This window comes from Heteronotia binoei, chromosome 10 (assembly GCF_032191835.1).
Source record: "Heteronotia binoei isolate CCM8104 ecotype False Entrance Well chromosome 10, APGP_CSIRO_Hbin_v1, whole genome shotgun sequence".
NCBI classification, from domain to species: Eukaryota; Metazoa; Chordata; class Lepidosauria; order Squamata; family Gekkonidae; genus Heteronotia; species Heteronotia binoei.
In genome coordinates, this window is record NC_083232.1 from 34,189,390 (window position 1) to 34,205,189 (window position 15,800).

A 15,800-nucleotide genomic window follows, 5' to 3' on the forward strand; every position below is an offset into this window, starting at 1 on the left:
CAAGACCAGGTCTCTTGACGTTCCCACTGCTGTTGCAGCCAGTCACCCCCAGGGAATTTGACTTTATTTCTTTATTTGGAAAAGTCAGGTGCTGTCTCTCCAGAGACCTGTTTGAGGCAGCTCACAGAAGCAGAAGAAGATATAAAAATAATAAAAAAAAACAGCAGCATGAAAATTATCAATATCGTTAGTGCGTAAAAGGACATGCAGCATAAAACAATATTGATAAAGCAGTCCTTAGCCTAAAAGCAGACCATAAAAAAACAGGGGGGTTTTTTGTTTGTTTTTGGGGCTTTTTGCTGCATGTGCTTGGATTTTGGGAGCTAATTCTTCTGCAGTCTTTCTCTATATTCAGAAGTGTACTCTAAACACAGTGGCCTTTGCTGTTTTTTCGTAATTCTCTGCCCTATGTACAGTGCCTGTTGTTTTTTTTAAGAAGGATAATGCTTTCCTAGATTTGTTTTATTGGACATGAAGAAGTGGTTTATTTATTATTTATTTGTATCCATTTGCTTCGTTTATATCGTGCTGTTATTATTATTAATTTAAGTTATATCCCGCCCTCGCTGCCAAGACAGGCTCAGAGCTGCTAACAACACGAGGGTCAGCAACAGCATGCCCAACCATTTAACAGTAAATACAAACAACATTAAATATGAAAACGTTAAAACATTTAAAACATTTTATTCCCAATGGGCATCCCAAAGCAATTTGCATTACTCTTCTCTCCTCCCTTTATCTTCACAACACAACTATGAGGTAGGTTAGGCTGAACCCAGCAAGCTCCCTGGAAGAGGGGGGATTTGAAGCTGGGCCTTCCAGATCCTAGCCTGACATTCCAAACTGGTGATACTCACTCCACAACTCAGGGAGAGCCACATTCGCAATTACCATTGGTCAGAACGGCCATATTTACTCCCATCTCTGACACGAGTCCTGCCCCAAAGGGAGGCTTGCAGTTTACCTGTTCCTGTGGTGGCAACAACTGTGTCAAGGTGGAAACCACCTACCCAACCACAGGCTTCACCAAGCAACGGCCTTATTTAGTTTCCTGAAATGTGGAACAGGTGCCACACTGAGGAACAAAGCTCAGAAGAGCCCCAAGTGGCATGTCAAAGAGCCCCCATGTGGCTCCTAAGCCACTGTGCCACACTGACTCTCTACTGGGAGAGCAGATAAAGAACATTAATCAGAAAGATTGCTTGGAAAGAGATTTACTGATTTCTCTACCTGTGTTACTCAGGAGGAGCTACGGATCAAAATATTATGAAGATGCAGATGCTGGGAGAGTAATTGGTCATCATAGAGATTAACAGGGCTTTTTTCTGAGCAGGAACGCACAGGAACGCAGTTCTGGCTTGCTGGGTGTCGGGAGGTGTGGCCTAATATGTAAATGAGTTCCTGCTTGGCCTTTTCTACAAAAAAGCCCTGTGTGAAACAATGGTGATGTTGGGGTGCGGCCTAATATGCAAATGAGTTCTGGCTGGACCTTTCCTACAAAAAAGGCCCTGGGGATTAATAACCCAGTTTTGCTGTCTGTCTCTGGTTCACATTGTTATAAATTTGAACTTTAGGCCAGGGCCCAAAGAACTGTGCTGTCAGCACAATGGGCCCCACAGCTTCAAGGTCGTCTTTCTCAAACAGCAGCCCCATCTCACTTGGCTCTCCTACATGCCTCATAGGAGCACGCTGCCTTTGAAACTGTGAGGAGTTCCAAAATCAGTCTATGATATGGTGGGGGAAGGTCAGCTGTTTAAACAAATTAATCCCAACTCCCACCAGGCGCATGATCCCAGCTTCACGCTTTTAAAATAAAGGCCAAAGAATCTCTGTTAGCCAATTACACAGTCTTGAGAATTGAATTTAATCATGTCCATTTATTTTTCAGCTTACATGCCATTAAGGATGAGATGTTTCTTAGACACTCAATGCGTCAGTCATCAAAATTTAGACACCCTACGCTTGCTGAAAGGGTATGGACAGACAAAAAACCCTTTGTATGTTAACCAGGGGAGCAAACTTTTTTTTTTTTGCAAACTTGGAGACTAATGAGATTTTCTAATAGCCAAATAGGAGGGTAGAACTGGGTTCATGTGGGTTGGCATGGCTGCAGGCAGATCTCAAGGAAAACCGACTTCCAGACCTCTGCACCATTTCAGGTGACATTCATCAGGCCTGGCTTTTTAGGTGCCAATTGTTACTCAGCACCTGGATTTTGTTTGTACCACTGGTGCCAGTTCTCTATTTCTGCTGAAATGCATTAAAACAACTTGTCAGGAGGAGGGTCAAATTCTGTGCTTTTATCTTGCTCTTTCTTGCCTCCCTGAACGCAGAGGGTAGTCCTATATAGCTACGTTAAGCTTCAGGGCAGTTACAGCACTTGCTGCTTTCAAACCGAAGTCTATTGCTTTGTACGCAACAAAAAAGTTTAACTGGTATTTTGTGTGTTTCTTCCAGGGTGTTCATCCTCTTCTTATACAGCATCCTCTACATAAAATGGGTTCAAGTACTTTATATATCCAGCGTCCACCTCTGGTATGTAGGGGTTTTGTCTGTTTGTTTGAATTAGTATAACATGTCCACCCACATTCCAAATATTTGGTCAAAGCCGGCAGGGCTTTGTTCAGCACCATGCACAAATCCAGATGAACTGGGGCATATCTCTTCAAGAGAATTTTGTTATTTGGTTTTACTTAGGGAAAGTGATTATCTAGAGGGAAGAGCAGGGGTCTCATGATTCATAAATGCTTGCATACTGGGACATTTTCTCATGCAAAAAACTCTGAGATCTTATGAACAAATTTTGAGTCCAGTGGCACCTTTAAGACCAATGAAAGTTTATTCAAGGGATGAGATTTCATGTGCAGGCACACTTCCTCAGATACATAGAAGTAGGAGTTATCCTTCATATATATAGGCAGATGCCTCTACGTAGGTCAACAGCAAATTAGCATACAACTTAATGGAGACAGAGCTGGCGTGTCCATTAGGCAGCATGAGGGGGCTGCCTGGGGTGCCGCTCTGTGGGGAGGGTGCTGGTTTCAGTGCTCCTGCCCACCCTCGCTTCCTCAGTGAGGGAAATAGTGAGCTCAGTGGCTGCTGCGGGGCTTCCAACCTCAGCGTGCACACACGCCACTCACTCACTGTCCCTCGTGTCTGTACTTCCAAGCACAGATGTGAGGGGTGGAGCAACAGTGTGCATTTGTGGGTGCATGCTGATGCCAGAAGCCCCATTATGGCTGCCGCCAAGCTCGCCCTCACTGAGGAATCAAGGGGCAGTGGCAGGTACCTGACCTAGGGCACCAGCTTTGCACTGGCTCCCCAGCGCTGACACTGAATGAATATGTTTTGACATATGCAAAGACTAAATAGCAAATACAGGCTAAGTTTATAGATCACAATATGTTTGGATTTAATTACAAACAGTGGAGCAGTAAATGTGTCAAAGTAGGAGACTAATGTGTAAAAGTATCTTTCTTAATAAATTATAATTGAGACTCTGCTGTTATGCTCCATTTGTCTCCTCCTGAGACTATATGAATATTCTTTACTGAATCAAATCCTTGGTCTGCCGGGCTCAAGCAGAGGTCTTGCCTAGCACTATTACTACCAAGTTCCTTCTAAGAGGAGAGACCAGAGATTGAACTTGGAGCCTTCTACCTGTGCAGTATGGGCTCTGTCATAGAGCTATGGGGTAGGTCATCCTTGCTGTTCCAAGTCAATCAATGTTGGCTTATTTATAAGAAATTCTGGTACCAAGTAGAATTTGGAAGATGAATGTGAAGGCAATCTGGCTGACATCTGTCACCCCATTGATAGCCAGGGTTGATTCAGCTGATCTGGCTGGCTAGGCTGTTGTCCCCTACCTCCCTTACCCCTCCATGTGCGTCCCTCCCGAAGCTGCATGCTCAGTGGAAGAGGACAACCATCCCAGATAGAAGGAGCGTACCATTCTTCAGTCAAGGGCATACAGTAGCAGCATTCCCCTGCTAGAACCTCCAAACAAGCTCAAGGTCCATTTGTAGGAGAACGTAGAGTTGGGAAGATTTCATCAGGAAAAGCTAAGACAAGATCCTAAAATTCTATGAGGCAATGTAAAACCAGTTTCATTTGCAGTGCTGTTTTTTTGTTGTTGTTACTTAAAGGTTGATATTCCCATTGTTCTCAGTTGACACGCTTTACTATGTTCACTGATGTCAGTATTACAATGAGACAGTTTAATTGTACTGTGGTCATTGAGTGGTTTTAATAAGAGTATTTTTCATGTTCAGCCTAAGATCAGATCTCAGGAAGTTGCAGAGATGATTGAAGAAGGCTCAAGTGGCACAAAAACTCCAGTGACAGTAGAGATTCCCTGTGTATTGGAAGGGGGTAAGTGATGATGTTTCTCAGCAGATGTAGAACAGGGGTCCCTGACAAGGCACCCATGGGCCTGCTGACACCCTTTCAGGGGCCTGTCAACTAAGTGCTTTTAGAAAATGAGAGGGGCTAGGTGGGGCATTTGCCCAGCACAGCTTCTGATTGGCTATGCAGATTAGAAGGAATCTTGTTAAATAAAGCTTCTGCCTGAAATGTCAAATAGTTACTTCTAGAGCAGGGATGGCCAAACTTGCTTGACAGAAGAGTCACATAGGATAAACATCAGATGTCTGAGAGCCGCAAGACATGAATATCAGATGTTTGAGAGCCACAAGGAAGGAAGGAAGGCAAACAGGTGGGGGGAGTTGAGAGGCGAAAAGAAAGCAACTTTAACTTTTAATGCATTCTTCAAGCCACCAGGTGGTTTGGCTTGGAGAATGCCTTTAAAAAGAGAAATACCTTCTCCAAGTCAGCCAGTGGGGCAGTGGGGGTTTCGAGAGCCACAAAATATATGTGAAAGAACCACAGTTTGGCCTCCCTTGTTCTACAATAATGTATAATTACACTTTCTGACATTTTGTGATCCTCATGCAGTAGCCATTTTGTGAACCTCCACCTCTTGCAGCAGGCATTTTGTGATGGTTGTGTCAGAATTTTGAAGGTGCTCACAGGCTCAAAAAAGGTTAGGGACCCCTGAAGTGGTACACACATTAATTATATGTGGCATAAGCTATCTTACCTTGGTTACGGTTAAACATTATAGACTTTTGTCGTCTCATTAACACAATTGTATTAAAGGTGCTTCACCTGGAGGAAGAACATCCAAAATTACACAGTGTGGTCCTTATGTAAAGGATCTGGTCCACTAGCAGAGATGTTTTCCATCAGGCAAAGAAGCCTTCTCCCTCTGCAAGGGGCTTTTCCAACCCAGATACTTTGTATTTGTTTATTTTTATCTACATTATTTCACACTGAGGTTCCAAGAGGATTCCACAGTGTAAGTCAATGGAGGAACAGGATGGGACAACCAACAAGCAACATAAAGGATTAGGCCTGTAGAAATCTGAGCAGAAATTTGAAACAAGTCTGAAACAAAGCATAAGTATTAATTTGACATGCTAAATGATGCAGTAATTGCATAATAGGATAATACATACTAAACAGTATAGTATGTACTAAACCATCCCTTTTTCTACTTTAAAGCATCTTTCTGAGCCTTTCCATTATGCTATAGCCCTATTGCCTGTGTAAAAATGCCCTCTTAAATAGTTACATTTTGTATAGATTGTGGAAAGGAGAGCTGAAACCTTCCTTACATAATGAGGCAGGCCATTCCATAATGTGGGAGACTCAACAGCGAATGCACACATAAGGGCAGTTGTTGATCTTGCCCATTTGCTTGGTGGAAACTTCAGAAGGCTCTGCTCAGATGAACATCTGTCATGGCAGAGCATAGGAGGAGAGGAAGTCCTGAAGATATGAGGGTCCAAGGCTATGGATAGTTTTGTATATGTTAGCCAGTGCCTTGAATTGGGCCTAGTAGCTGATATGCAGCCAGTTATGGGAGTAGTGTGCACACTCTGCTTAGCTCCTAGTGATAACCAACCTGCAGCATTCTGTACTGACTGGAGTCTCCAACTGGACTTTGAGGGAAGATCTGTGTAGTCTGGTCTTGATGTTACCATGGCACAGATCCAGGAGGCCAGATCAACTGAATCAAGGTAGAGGACCGCCTCCCAAGCTAAACTGAGATGGAAGAAAGCAGGTTTTTTTGGTAGCAGCATTAATTTGCTTCTCCAGCCATAACACTGGGTCCAGGGTGATCTCTAGGCTCTTTCATGTGGCTCTTTCACACAAATTTTGTGACTCTCGAAGCCCCCACTGCCCCATTGGCTGGCTTGGAGAAGGCATTTCTCTCTTTAAATGTATTCTCCAAGCCAAACCAACTGGTGGCTTGGAGAATGCATTAAAAGTTAAAGTTGCTTTCTTTCCACCTCCACCTCCCCCCACCTATTTGCCTTCCTTCCTTCCTTGTGGCTCTCAAACATCTAACATTCATGTCTTACAGTTCTCAGACATCTGATGTTTATTCTATGTGGCTCTTATGTTAAGCAAGTTTGGCCACCCCTGAGCTAGGCTCCTGACCGAGTCAACAAGAGTCAGCTGAACCACTCTGAAGGTGAGCAGCACAATGTCTTTCAAGATCTCTGCCTTCCCAATCATTGTTTCCTCTTGTTTAAAATATTTGTCTGTCCTGCCTTCACATGAAAAGTACAGAAACTCCACTGAATCCAATGAGACTTTCTTCTAACTAAGCATGAAAATCAGGCTGTAGAAGACTCAAACAACTCAACAGAACCTTAGGTAATAGATAAGGAAACAAGATAAGGAGATTAAAATCAGACAATAAGCAATAGAGGGACAGTGGAAGCTGGGCAGAGACAGCAATCTGTAAAGAAAACCCCAGTTCTGATTAACTGTACAGCTCATCTGGCTTTCTGTCCTAGAGTTAAGATGGTTCTGACTTCAGCCTTCTTCAGTTGTGACCACCAAGCTTAAGGTAGCTTAAAAGCCACATATGGCAGGGGTGCCATAAACAGGCTGGTTTTGCTCTCTATACAGAAATACAGAAAGAGGAGTTACTAAACATCTGGCAGCCGCCTGAATAGTCCATCTTAGCCTGAGCTCACCCGAGCTGGGAAGCTAAGCAGGGTTGGCCATGGTTAGCACTTGGATGGGAGACCACCAAGGAAAACAGGGGTTGTTATGCAGAGAAAGGCAAACCAGCATCTCTTACCTTAAAAACCCTATAGTCATGGGGTTGCCATGAATTGGTTGAGATTTGATGGCACATATTCATTCATGCACCCGGCAAATCAGAGTGCACAGCTAACACAGGTCACCTTCTAACAGACTCATTTTATGCATGTCACTCTCACTGTGTTGGATGGATTTATTCCCAAGTAACTGTGTCTGGGATTACAGCTGCACCTATAGAGTGAGCTTGATCATAAGTTGCTCCCTTCCTTGCTGGACCTTCTTTTTCATGATCCCTAGATGAATAGTGATAAAACAGGATGATTGAGAGAGCATCTTAGGTTCTCATTGGGTGACAGAAACCCCAGTTTCAGTCTATGTACTCAAGAGGACTTTTCTCACAGTCCGCCCAGCAAGGCGTTATTTGCACTGTAATCTTTAGATACAGTCTTAATGAGCAAGAAAGACATGGATCCCTAAGATAAAAGGGCTGAGCAACAGTGACTCTTTACGGCAGCTGGTCAATAAGAGAAAGCACAAACAGAAGTATCTGATGCACAGGAGCAACACTAATTATTCTGTCAGATTACTCTGTTTGTTTCTATTTCAAATAGCTTTGTCAGCCCACGAAGAAGGGGTTAAGAGGAAGGTCAGATCTGACAGACAGGTCCAAGTCATGACAAGGAAGTTTTAATAAATTTGAAATCCATATCCCATTCGTTATTGTTAACCCCTTTGAAGCATGAAACCTAGAAGTATTGGGTGTACAATTTAGCCATTGATCTTTCCTTTAGCTCCATCGAAAGTTTTGATGAAAACGAAACCAAAATTCCAACTATCATACTGAGAGGAAAGACAACTTAGATTCACATCCAAGCCAAAGTTAAAAAGTTCTAAATTTCAGTAACATCTGCTGGAGAGTTTGGTGCTTGCTTAACTCTTTCCCATTGAAATCAGGGAGACTTTAAAGTGGCTGGATCATGGCAGGATCAGATTCCAGGGTCTACATTTTTATCCTTCTTTTAATAGGAATGGGTGTGGATTTGGTAGGCAAGAAAGGGAAATGTGTAAATGAAAAAGAAACATAGTCACCACTGATTGAAGCCTGGAATGATATCAAATTAAGTGCAGCTTTCTTGCCCCTGCCCACTGTATTATTTTTGGGATCTTTCTCTTTCGTAGGCTGCGATCACACATGCTAAATAATGCACTTTCAATCCACTTTCCAACTGGATTTTGCTAGATCACACAGTAAAATCCAGCTGGAAAGTGCTCTAAAAGTGAATTGAAAGTGCATTCATTTGGTCTGTGTGATTGCAGCCGTAAACATGGCTGCAGGTCATGGGTGTTGGGAAGCATTTGTGCTTGATGTCTGCCCTGTCTGCCCTGTTCTGTACAGCTCATCTAGCTTTCTGTCCTGAGACCTGGTGATGTTGTCACTCCTCAATCTATAGGAGGAAGGAAGGAAGGAAGGAAGGAAGGAAGGAAGGAAGGAAGGAAGGAAGGAAGGAAGGAAGGAAGGAAGGAAGGAAGGAAGGAAGGAAGGAAGGAAGGAAGGAAAGAAAGAAATTGCAAGTGGGAATGAAGGGAAAGAGTAGAGAAAGAGAGAGAAAGAGAATAAGTAAGACAGAGAAAAAGACAGCAGCCAGATGCCCACCAGCTAATGCAACTCAATGAGCTTTCCTAATCGAAGAAACCCATATACCTCTGCCAAACAGGTGTGTACAGATTTAGGAGCAACAGCAGATTTAACACTTGCTTAGGGGAGTAATTTCCCAGCCTCAACAACTCAGTTTAGAAATGTGGCTGGGTGGAAATTATAAACTGGATATTGGTAGCTAATCCCTGTAGGCAAAGCCCCGTGTGTCCCTTTTCTTCCCTGACCCTGCTTCCTGTTTCTTGCCCATCATATATGGGCTTCATTTGGTTTGATTATTCTTGGCACTATTGCAGAAATCCATATAGTATCCCCTGTAGCCTCTGTGAAGGATAATGAAAAAAAATAGAACATTGCTTCTGATAACCACCTGCAAACGGACACATGCTGGTTCTTATCAAGCTTTTTAATTACTGTTTTAAAGAAAAGCCCAACAAGAGTAGAGGCATATTTCTATTAGGAAAAGGATAGGTCCCCTGTGTAAGCACCAGTCGTTTCCATCTCTGGGGTGACGTTGTTTTCACAATGTTTTCACAGGAGACTTTTTTACGGGGTGGTTTGCAATTGCCTCCCCCAGTCATCTACACTTTACCCCCAGCAAGCTGGGTACTCATTTTACTGACCTCGGAAGGATGGAAGGCTGAGTCAACCTCAAGCTGGCTGCCTGAAAACCCAGCTTCTGCCAGGGATCAAACTCAGGTCGTGAGCAGAGCTTAGGACTGCAGTACTGCAGCTTTAACATTCTGTGCCACGGGGTTCTTTATTTCTATTAGAGATCACTGTAAATAGCATCTGTAAGAGAGAAGTCTCTTATGAGCTATGCAGACCAATAGAAGTGAGTCAACTTGAAGTGTATCTATAACTAACCTCTTTCATAGTCAACTTCCTTCTCATGAATCTATAGCTGCAAAGGTAGATGGGCCTGGTACTAACAACCTGCTAAAAGGGTGGAGGTGCACTGCCCTCCCTCCTCCATGATACGTGCAGAGTCATATTGCCAGTCGCATAAATAGGGGCCTCAAGATTAAAAACTTAACCAGTCCTTCCTAGAGACCAGGCACCAAAGTTGCAGTCATACTTACAGACGAGAAATACAGAGAAACCACTGCATCTTTCAGCCAGAACAGCCCACGCCATCAGCTGTCTGACTGTTTCACAGAACTTTGACGCTCACAGCTATAGATGGGAGTCATAAATGCCTAACAACAACCCATTCCAGGGCAGGTTCCAGGTTTTGAGGGGTCATGGGCAGAGTTCCCAGGACACCCCTCCCCTCTTCCATCCCACCCGCCACTCCACAAGCCCTCCTTCCCTTACTCCCACCTATCTGAGTGTCTTTCCCCTGGCTGCAGGTGAGCTCTCCCAGCACCCATGCTCACCACTGCTTGCAGCCCTTTTCCCAGTGGCATTGGGCAATGCATCTCCCTGGGAGCATGCTAGTAAAGAACTGAGTGGGGGAGATTGACAGCAGTGGGACCTGCCAGAAACCCTTCGTCCTGGCATCTGCCTTACCACAGAGTAGGCTAACAGCAGCTCTTCCCCATTCTCATGAAGCAAGAGGGTGTCCTTTCAAAGATACTGGTCTGGTGTCATCCCCTGAGTCTTTAAATTGTAACAAGAAATAGTGCTACTAAAAGAGCTCATTGACTCTTGTGTGCAGTTCTTGAGAGAGGCATTCATCAGTCCCATTTGTCTTCTGGAGGGCATCTCTTTTCTTCTGATTGACAGTATTATTTGGAAACGTACTGCCTGTCCTTTTCACCCCTGAAGCGACCGTCAGAATGAGGAAGAAAGGGGCCTGCTGCTGGTGACCAAGTTGCCCAGTATCAGGGATGGTATATGGGTTTTGTCTGTTGCAGCCCATAATTCCAGCAATGTATATTTCCCCATATATTGCCCTGTGGTGCAGTGGTAAGCTGCGGTACTGCAGTCCAAGCTCTGCTCAGGACCTGTTCGATCCCAGTGGAAGCTGGGTTCAGGTAGCTGGCTCAAGGTTGACTCAGCCTTCCATCCTTCCAAGGTCGGTAAAATGAGTACCCAGCTTGCTGGGGGTGAAGTGTAGATGACTGGGGAAGGCAATGGCAAACCACCCCGTAAAAAGTCTGCCATGAACACGCCGTGATACGACATCACCCCAGAGTTGGAAATGACTGGTGTTTGCACAGGGGACTACCTTTTCCTTTTTATCTATATTTCCCCATAAAAATGAATTGCAACCATTTTCTTATAGGAGGACAATAAAGTCCTTGATTGTTCATGGCTCTGGAGGGGAAAGCAGGCCTTGCCCACTTTCCAATGGCAGTCTCACACTGGCACTCATTCTGCTGAGAATTGAGTGGGATCCACTAAACTGGGTCCTATTTCTGTAGCTCTGCCCTAATTTCTTGATCATTTGGGGAATTGGCTTTTTATATATTGGCTTATTCTTTTTTGGTGGCTTATTAGAAGCAATAGAGTTAATCTAAAGTCACTACCATCCTCAGAGTCTCTGTTTTCAGCTTTAGAATATTGGCTTGCATTAGAATCATAATGTGAACTAGCAGTGCTGGTATAAGGAAAATAAGTATTGGCTGTCCACCTTTTGATATTAACCATTGTAACAGTAGGAGGTTCCAGAATGTTATTGGCTAGGCAGCTGGCATTGAGTGTGTACTCTTAGAAAGATTCTCCATGAGTGTTTTGCCAGACTAGACTTCCTCAGCATGTCTCTGTGAACGGCCTTATTTAATTATCTTCAGGGCTTTTTTGGTAGCAGGAACTCTTTTGCATATTAGGCCACATACCCCTGATGTGGCCAATCCTCCAAGAGCCTCTTAGTACAGGGCCTACTGTAAGCTCCAGGAGGATTGGCTACACCAGGGGTGGGTGGCCTAATATCCAAAGGAATTCCTGCTACAAAAAAAGCCCCGATTTAGCTTATTTATTTACATTATATATAGTCTGCCTTTCTCTCTGAGACCCAAGGCAGATTACATAGAGTGAGTCAATACAGTCAACAGAATGGAACATTCAATAAACCAATAAACCAATTCTAGAAGTCTAGAACCAACCAGCAGTCTAAAAGATAGAACTGATGTATAGCATAAGTATTAACATGGTTCATGAAGCAGTGCAAGAATTACATAATAGGATCCTACTTACAATAAGCTATGCAAAGCAGTCTAGACCACAGACCCTAATCATTTATCCAATAAAGTTTATAAACTATTGCATATAATAGATTCAGATGGGGTCACCGTGTTGGTCTGAAGCAGCAGGACAAAGTTTGGTTCCAGTGGCATCTTTAAGACCATCAGAGTTTTATTCAAGGTATAAGCTTTCATGTGCAAGCACACTTCTTCAGATACAAACAATGGAACAAAATCTCTTCCAGTTCTACTTACAGAAAAAGAGGGGAGGGGCAGATTTTATTCATTGTTCGTATCTGAAAAAATGTGCTTGCCCACAAAAGCTGATACCTTGAATAAAACTGTGTTGGTCTTAAAGGTGCCACTGGACTCAAACTTTGTTCTATTTTATACAGTGTAACCCTATGATTTGTGCAAAAAGGCCCTCTTGAAAAATTGAGTTTTGCATCGTTTGCCATCAGTTATCAGAATCGACTCATGAAACTATCTGTATCAGCAAGCCAAAAGATGACTTCATGTGTTCTTATGGAGCACCAAAGTACATAAGAGTGGTGGCTGCAAATAATATTTAACACTGTAACCATTGCCTAGGTTTAAAAAAAAAAAATCAGAAGTTCCCTTGACATTTAATTAATAAAGTCTGAGAGAGTCACAATTAAATTGCAGCACAGTCTTCCACTCCGGACATAACTGCATCATCAAACCAGCAGGATTTATGGAGCTTTGGCTTCCAATTATTCTTCCCCAGAGCTTATTTATTAAGTCTACCAGTCTCCTGTGCTGCTTTCAGCACAGGAATGCCAAATCAGAGAGCTGCAGTGACAGTATCTTATTGAAACATTACAGTGATAACTTTATCAGTGGTATGTGACATGAGGTGCCGCAGAGCTGCTTCATGGCTCTTCCTTAGTGGTGTCTGCAAATGTTTCAGATAAATTGTTTATTCATTTTGAAAAGAAAGCCAGTGTTTTCCTAGCCCTTATATCTGCTTCCTTCTTGGATTTCACTTTTAAAATATATATGTGTGTGTGTGTATTTTCCAGCATTTTGAATTTGCTGGGAGCTAGATGATCAGACTCCCGCATTAACATGAGTAGTGACACTTTAAATGGAATTTTTCATTCAGACTTTGACATTAAACTAGAAAGGCCCTTTGGCTGTGACCATACAAGCATAATAAATTGTGTATGTTTGCGATGCTGAATGAATCTGGCCCATATGCTGCGCGGTAAGGCTACATGAATGAAGCATTTACCAAATCAGGCCCACCACATTAAACAGAAAAAACAATCTTTATTCATGGTAACTTATCAGTTTCAATTAATCAACCCTAACAATGGAAATTCTGATGTGTTCAAGCAACTTGAAAGCAATAGGTCATCTCCAGGGCAGCCATGTTGTGTCTTTGTGCCTACGCCTTCAAACAAAGCGACATCTCCAATAAATGTCCATACACAATTCCATATTGCTGGCTTGGCCACTTTTAAACATCTAAGCGCACCTCAGTCTCTAACGTGTCCTGGTCTCTAGAGATGTCTAGTGTTTGCTTGCGGTTTTGCCATCCCAGATATAATTGTTTGCTAGTATTTTGGAGGCTCTGTTAAGTTCAGACAAAGGAAAAGACATTTCCATTGGATGACCATCCTTTCAGTTCCTCTGCTGCTATGTGAATAAGCATTGTGCAGACCATTCCAATGGCATTGAAAGGGGGTAACCATTGGTTTGATTTGGTTACACGGTTTCGTAAAGCGCTCCCTCCCACTGCCTTAGGGTCTGTGAAAGGTCCGTGACCTGTTTAGAACTGCCAAGTGAAATGTCATGTCGCCCCTCCCAAATGGGAGTATCTGCATTCATTTGATCAGTATAAAAAATGATTGGGGATGGCGAGATCAGTGCTTTTGAATTGCAATTTATAGCAGTTTACAAAAATGCACATTGTTGGAAAAGAAAACATGGAAGTGTTTCTTTCTAAATTGCATTACCTGTGAAATGTCATTAGTCTTTTTAGGATATTTGCATCCAATTTTTGCTATGAAACTGAAGGAAAGGCTTGAATGGAAGAAACTGACTTTCCCCCCATTGTGTTAATTCTTACTGTCATCGTAGTTATTCCATATTTAGTTTTGGCATCAGAGTTTCTGGGGAGTCGTTTCACCTTCTTTTACAAATTTCAGTTCTATTAGGACTTTTTTTTAAAAAAAGACAATTGCATGGCAGTAACTTCTCCAGAATAATATTATGATCATTTTTCCTACTTAAGATTTTATGTGAAATTATTTTTAAATGTATCCCCATGGGATCTCTTGCATATATTTTGATAGGTGGGAATTTGTTGTGTGGCTAGATAAATCTTTTACATGACTCAGCCCTCTCCAATCCCCCCACTTAAAAAGTTTCCAAAATATTTAACCAATTTGTACAAATAATGTATTACACTCTGACTTTTAAACAATATCTCATTGCAAAAGGAGATGTAGTCATTGAAATAGTTTGGGATCATGTGAGTGGTTACAAGCATAACTTCTGTTCATTCCTCCTGATTTGTAAACTCTGCATCTCATAACGAATTGTGTATTTTAATATAAGCTGTGGCTTTTCCTAAACCAGATGGGAGGGCTAACCTTGCAGATGTGCAGACAACCATCAGGTTCCAAACAGGCTAGCTGAGGCTGTTCAGCAGGAGGCAGTGGCTGGTTGCTAGCTTTTTCCTGCCAAAGAATAAGGAACTGGCTTGTCTCACCTCCCAACTGAAGTTATTTATAGGGATTCCCTTGGGGACGCCATGGGCACCTGCCTCCCAATCTCTGGAAGGTTCAAAGTAGGAGAGTAGTATTTCATGAACTGCTGCATTGGTGGTGTCTCCTGATTAACTGCTAAGCCTGAAGACATCACTTGCCACACAACAAGCGATGTGTGAAGAACAATGAGAAGTTTGCACAGCAGCTGGAATAAGAACCGGCATGTAAATGAATGCAGCATGTGAAAGGAGAACATCAGACTCTTTTTTACGGCACTCCCCTCTGCCTGAGAATTTTAAGCTGGATCCACAATAGACTTGACACTTTTTTTTTTTCTTCCAGACCAAAGTTTCTGTGCTTTTAATAGCTGCATCTGGCAGAAATGCAACAAGTGTAACTTTTCCCAGCATGGAGTGCAGAGGTGGGAGGGAAGCTGCACCTGCTGGATTTCTGCCCATCATGCAACTAACAGGCTTTCGAAACTCTCTTCCATCTGTCCTGCTTTAAGGACCGTTTCACTAGTTGCAAAATTCCAACACAGAAGTGCTTTCTGTAGGTTGGTCTCCCATGGATCTATGCCCTCTGCTTTCCTTCAGTGGAAGGAGCCTTCCCTTTTTGCAAAACATCAGTAGAATGCACCTTTTGGCAATGGAAAGCACTTCTGCGAGTAGACTGGATCTCTGCTCCCCAGCCCTAGGTAAGGATAATTGTACTTAAGTGAACTTCCCTCCCATATTAAAAACACTAGTGATACTCCAGCGGAGTAGCTGTTTTTGTCTGTTGCCACAAAAATAACCATTGGGCTTGTGGCACTCTAAAGACTAACCAAATGTCATTCCAGCATAAAGGTCTTCAGATGCTATGAATGGATGCTCACATATGTGCTCACTATGCAGTTGTTTTATAAACCATCGGGGTCAAAGAGCAATGGAAAGGAGTACAGGAAATACTGAACTGTTCTCTGGGGGGCGGGGTTCTTGATTTGTATTGGAATTTTACACAGTTATATTTTGCCCTGTACCTCCTGCATTTCATGGCCCTTGACACATCCCCCTCCCCCAAACCACATGTTTCATTGGCCGACCTTGGGCCGGTACTAGCTCTCAGCCTAGCCTACTCCACAGGGTTATTGTGAAAATTTTAAAAAGGGATAGTACAATG

General features: G+C 43.0%; 1 protein-coding gene across 2 annotated transcripts in view; it reads left to right on the top strand.

The window, feature by feature from the left end:
- Nucleotides 1-15,800, top strand: part of C10H10orf67 (chromosome 10 C10orf67 homolog) — a 66,630-nt gene that overhangs the window by 48,577 nt on the left and 2,253 nt on the right. For both annotated transcript variants that reach the window (XM_060247918.1, XM_060247919.1), the window contains exons 13-15: nt 1,889-1,973; nt 2,458-2,535; nt 4,272-4,371. In XM_060247918.1, the coding sequence (XP_060103901.1) occupies nt 1,889-1,973; nt 2,458-2,535; nt 4,272-4,371 (263 nt within the window). The remainder of the gene's footprint in view (nt 1-1,888; nt 1,974-2,457; nt 2,536-4,271; nt 4,372-15,800) is intronic.